The sequence below is a fragment of the Limulus polyphemus genome, unplaced genomic scaffold, assembly GCF_000517525.1.
Source record: "Limulus polyphemus unplaced genomic scaffold, Limulus_polyphemus-2.1.2 Scaffold6887, whole genome shotgun sequence".
Classification (NCBI taxonomy): domain Eukaryota; kingdom Metazoa; phylum Arthropoda; class Merostomata; order Xiphosura; family Limulidae; genus Limulus; species Limulus polyphemus.
In genome coordinates this window covers 38,795-42,506 of record NW_013672497.1, presented here as the reverse complement: position 1 = coordinate 42,506, position 3,712 = coordinate 38,795, and the positions used below count along the sequence as shown (strand labels likewise).

Here is a 3,712-nt window from a genome sequence, read left to right as displayed (position 1 = left end):
TTTGATACCTGTGGTGGGTATAGCGCAGATAGACCTTTTGTAACTATGCATTTAAACACGAAGAAACAAAAGAAATCTTCATTTGTAGTTTTTGATGCAAATCTGTTTACATTTAGTTATATTGCAGAAACATTGTGTTTACAAAAACTTCGCTAACACTGGTCTTTAATTTCTAATTTTCATATAGACTTTTAACATTTAGAGTGTAGAAAATGTTTCTGACATCAGCTTTTTCCAACACCAACACAAGGTAAAACTAACTCCCTCACATCTTCCTTATTTCATTCTTACATTGTCATTTCACAACCCCAAATGAATACATTCGAATGCCGCCATCATATACCACTGAAACTTTTACGAAGTCGGCTTTAAATGACATCCGGCGGTCAACAGCTCATGATATCATTTAACTGAAGGCTTACAGTTGAATTTTAATAATTTTTGTCATTAACACTTACCGTTCAAATAATTTGTATTTTTATAAATTGAAATAAATGTTTTTCAATGGTCTGTATGAACCCGTACTAGCTTGTTTCGAATACTTGGCATTTATCTCGTTGTAGCTTTGCGCGAAATTCAAACTAAACCAAACATCTTCTGCACAGGATAATAGACGGTAGTCTCTAATTTATACACAAGAGTGTATATCTATTTAACTCCATCTGTAGAATTCGGAAGTTTTTATATAATGATCTAAGTAAACAGGTAAAGTAACAATGTTTTCTACAATGAAGAACTGTGTAATGTATCCTTCAGATCGAGATTTAGTTTACTGTTACGATACTCAGAACACTTTAATTTGATTTTTGTTTCAGCTAATAAACAAGCATGAATGCCAAGACTTAAATTTTGTTGTGAATGATATGATGGAGATTATGAAAGACAAAAATGGTAGAATATTGGACGTTGGGGCTGGGACAGGAGCCAATGGAAAACTGGTATTTATACCGATTATTCTGGTTGTATTAAAGTCGTTTTTAATTCTTATATAAATAGAAATAAAATTAATTATATTAAGTATTCAGTTTTATTATCGTTACATGTTACGTAAATGAAGTTAAAATTAATATACAAATGTGGTCAAACACAACATATACCTAGTCTAACTTTAGGTTATGGGTTTTATAACCAAAGAGTAAAATTGGACAATTCAAAATCCTTTTCTAGATGAGCCTTAGTATCTTGGTACTGTAAGTTTTAATATTTTTTGACTTTTTTTTTTCGGTTTAATGAAATACGGGTAAAAACATAAATTTTATTACTTTACGAAATTATATGTATATATTAATTGATAGTTTAACGAATTTGTTATTATATATTTATTTTAACATCAACATTTGTTTAGATTAAAATTATATTTAGAAACATACATGGCTTATACTGTTAAACATGTATTGCGAAACTCCCGCCTATTCTTCAAAGTTGTAGAAGATTCTCGAGAGTAAGAATAAACAATATATGTGTGTACGTAAACGCTTTAATTTGTATTGTTACGTAATCTGAATTTTTTAGAAAACCTTCCCACGCCTATAAATATAACCAACGCGCCGCGCCAAAAGAGGAGTATCTATTATTAGTTTGCTATAGGCAGTGTGCTATAAACTTTGGAAGCTATAACTGTGACTTTTATAACGCTTATTAATCGGAAAATATAATATATTTGACCAGGAGCATTTACAAAATTCGAACACTACAAATTATTTAACTTCAGTGAATTCTCATCGGACATTAGTATTTTTACGAAAACATTATATAAATTCAATGTGGAAGACTCAGCGCGCGTGACTGGTGAATAACCAAGGATAAAGACTCAGCGTGTGCGGCTAATGAATAACGAAGGGCAAAGCTAGCTAACTTCCCGTGAAGCGAATTGTACCCACGTCAACTCGTAATTAACTCGCTTAACGTGAACCTACGATAAGATATCGAATAAATTCCAGACTAGAAAGAAGATTTTATATTGCTTGTAAGTTTGTGAAACTTTTGTTTATAAATCATTGTTTGTAATAACTATTTGTAAAAGCTGTTATTGTACATTGTATTGTTGTATGTACATTAAAACGTATTTGTGTTAAGAAAGAAAAGTGTGTGTGTCAATCTAGTTGGCAAATATCATAAACTGACTATATATCGGCTTTTACTTAACTACTAAATATAGGCCTGGCATGGCCAGGTGGATAAGACGCTCGACTAGCAATCTGAGGGTCGCGGGTTCGAATTCCCGTCCCACCAAACATGCTCGCCCTTTCAGCCGTGGGGGCGTTATAATGTGACGGTAAAAAAGTAGCTCAAGAGTTGGCGGTGGGTGGTAATGACTAGTTGCTTTCCCTCTAGTCTTACACTGCTAAATTAGGGACGGCTAGCGCAGATAACCCTCGTGTAGCTTTGCGCGAAATTCAAAAACAAATAAATACTAAATATAAAGTATAATTTATCCACTAAATTTAGATTTATCAATTAACTCAACTTCAGGCCATTTGAAATTATAATACGTAGCAATAGATATTTTAGCAATCTTTATACGCTGAATGGGTAGTTCGATATAGACTGGTGGGCTTATCTAAAGTCACATGCAAATTATAGATAGATAACGGTTTCAAAATGGAACTACAACATAACGGGCTAAAACTTAGTGAAAAGAAAGTCGGGGCCTAAAATAAGTCAGATGAAGTTACTACCTTTTTTTTAAACATCTTTATACGTGCTTTAAATTAAAATCAATCTTCACTATATTTCTATTATATTGTTCAATTATTTTTTAAGAATGTAAAGGTTTATTTAAATTTCCAACTCACGTTACTTTCAGCTAAAACAACATGGGTACAACAACATTGATGCCTTGGATGGAAGTAAAGAAATGCTGAAAATAGCCAAAACGAAAAACTTGTACGATAATTTAATTCATCTTATTTTGAAGGGTGGTGTTCGCATCCCTAATGTTGAAAATGGTATGTTCCTAGAGTTTAATTGCCTAAATTTAACAATATAAGAACTCAGATCGATTGTATGCTTAGGAATTGTATCATCCACAGGAAGTGTTAATAGTGGTTGCTGTACTGGAAATATAATATTTATTTCATTAGTACCTTTGTATTTTAATCATTTAATACCATTGAAAGGTTTTCATTAAGAAAAATACGAATAACGTTTAACATATTTATATCGTGTTTGAAGGTAATTTTGTTTTATCAATTAGTGTCATTTGCGTTATTTTTAGGTGGCACAGAAAGAACAAAAGCTAAACAGTCATTATAATACACATTCACATAGTACCGTATACAAATCTACTAATGTGTTTTATCTTTTATATTTTTAAAATACTACTTTTGTATTAACTGTTAATAAGACGTACCATATATTAAGCCTGAAATTGACAATGAATATAAGTTTAACGTGTTGTAGAGTTCTTGAACTTTTCAGTTAAACACAGATTAAGCCATTCTAAGCATCTGCAACATCAGTTTAATTATGTGTATTTTGTTAGTATTAGTAGAATAGCATTATTATGTCTAGTCTATATAAGTGTAATAAGAGTTTCTACATATTACAGACACCTACAGTGCTGTTGTCATGAGTGGAGTATTTTGTCCAAACCATTGTGACTCTACGATTTTTCCCGAGTTGATTCGTGTTGTGAAACCAGGTAGGCCTAAATCGGAGTCCGTGCTTGATTTAACAAACTAATTTTGTTTTTCTATAATATCTAATACAC

General features: G+C 31.7%; 1 protein-coding gene across 1 annotated transcript in view; it reads left to right on the top strand.

Moving 5' to 3' along the window:
- The first annotated feature begins 366 nt into the window (after positions 1 to 366).
- The window catches only part of LOC111089644, a 17,971-nt gene continuing 14,625 nt past the window's right edge, over positions 367 to 3,712 (top strand). The window contains exons 1-3 of the mRNA XM_022402527.1: positions 367 to 938; positions 2,807 to 2,948; positions 3,551 to 3,643. Of these exons, the coding sequence (XP_022258235.1) occupies positions 864 to 938; positions 2,807 to 2,948; positions 3,551 to 3,643 (310 nt within the window). The 5' untranslated portion in view covers positions 367 to 863. The remainder of the gene's footprint in view (positions 939 to 2,806; positions 2,949 to 3,550; positions 3,644 to 3,712) is intronic.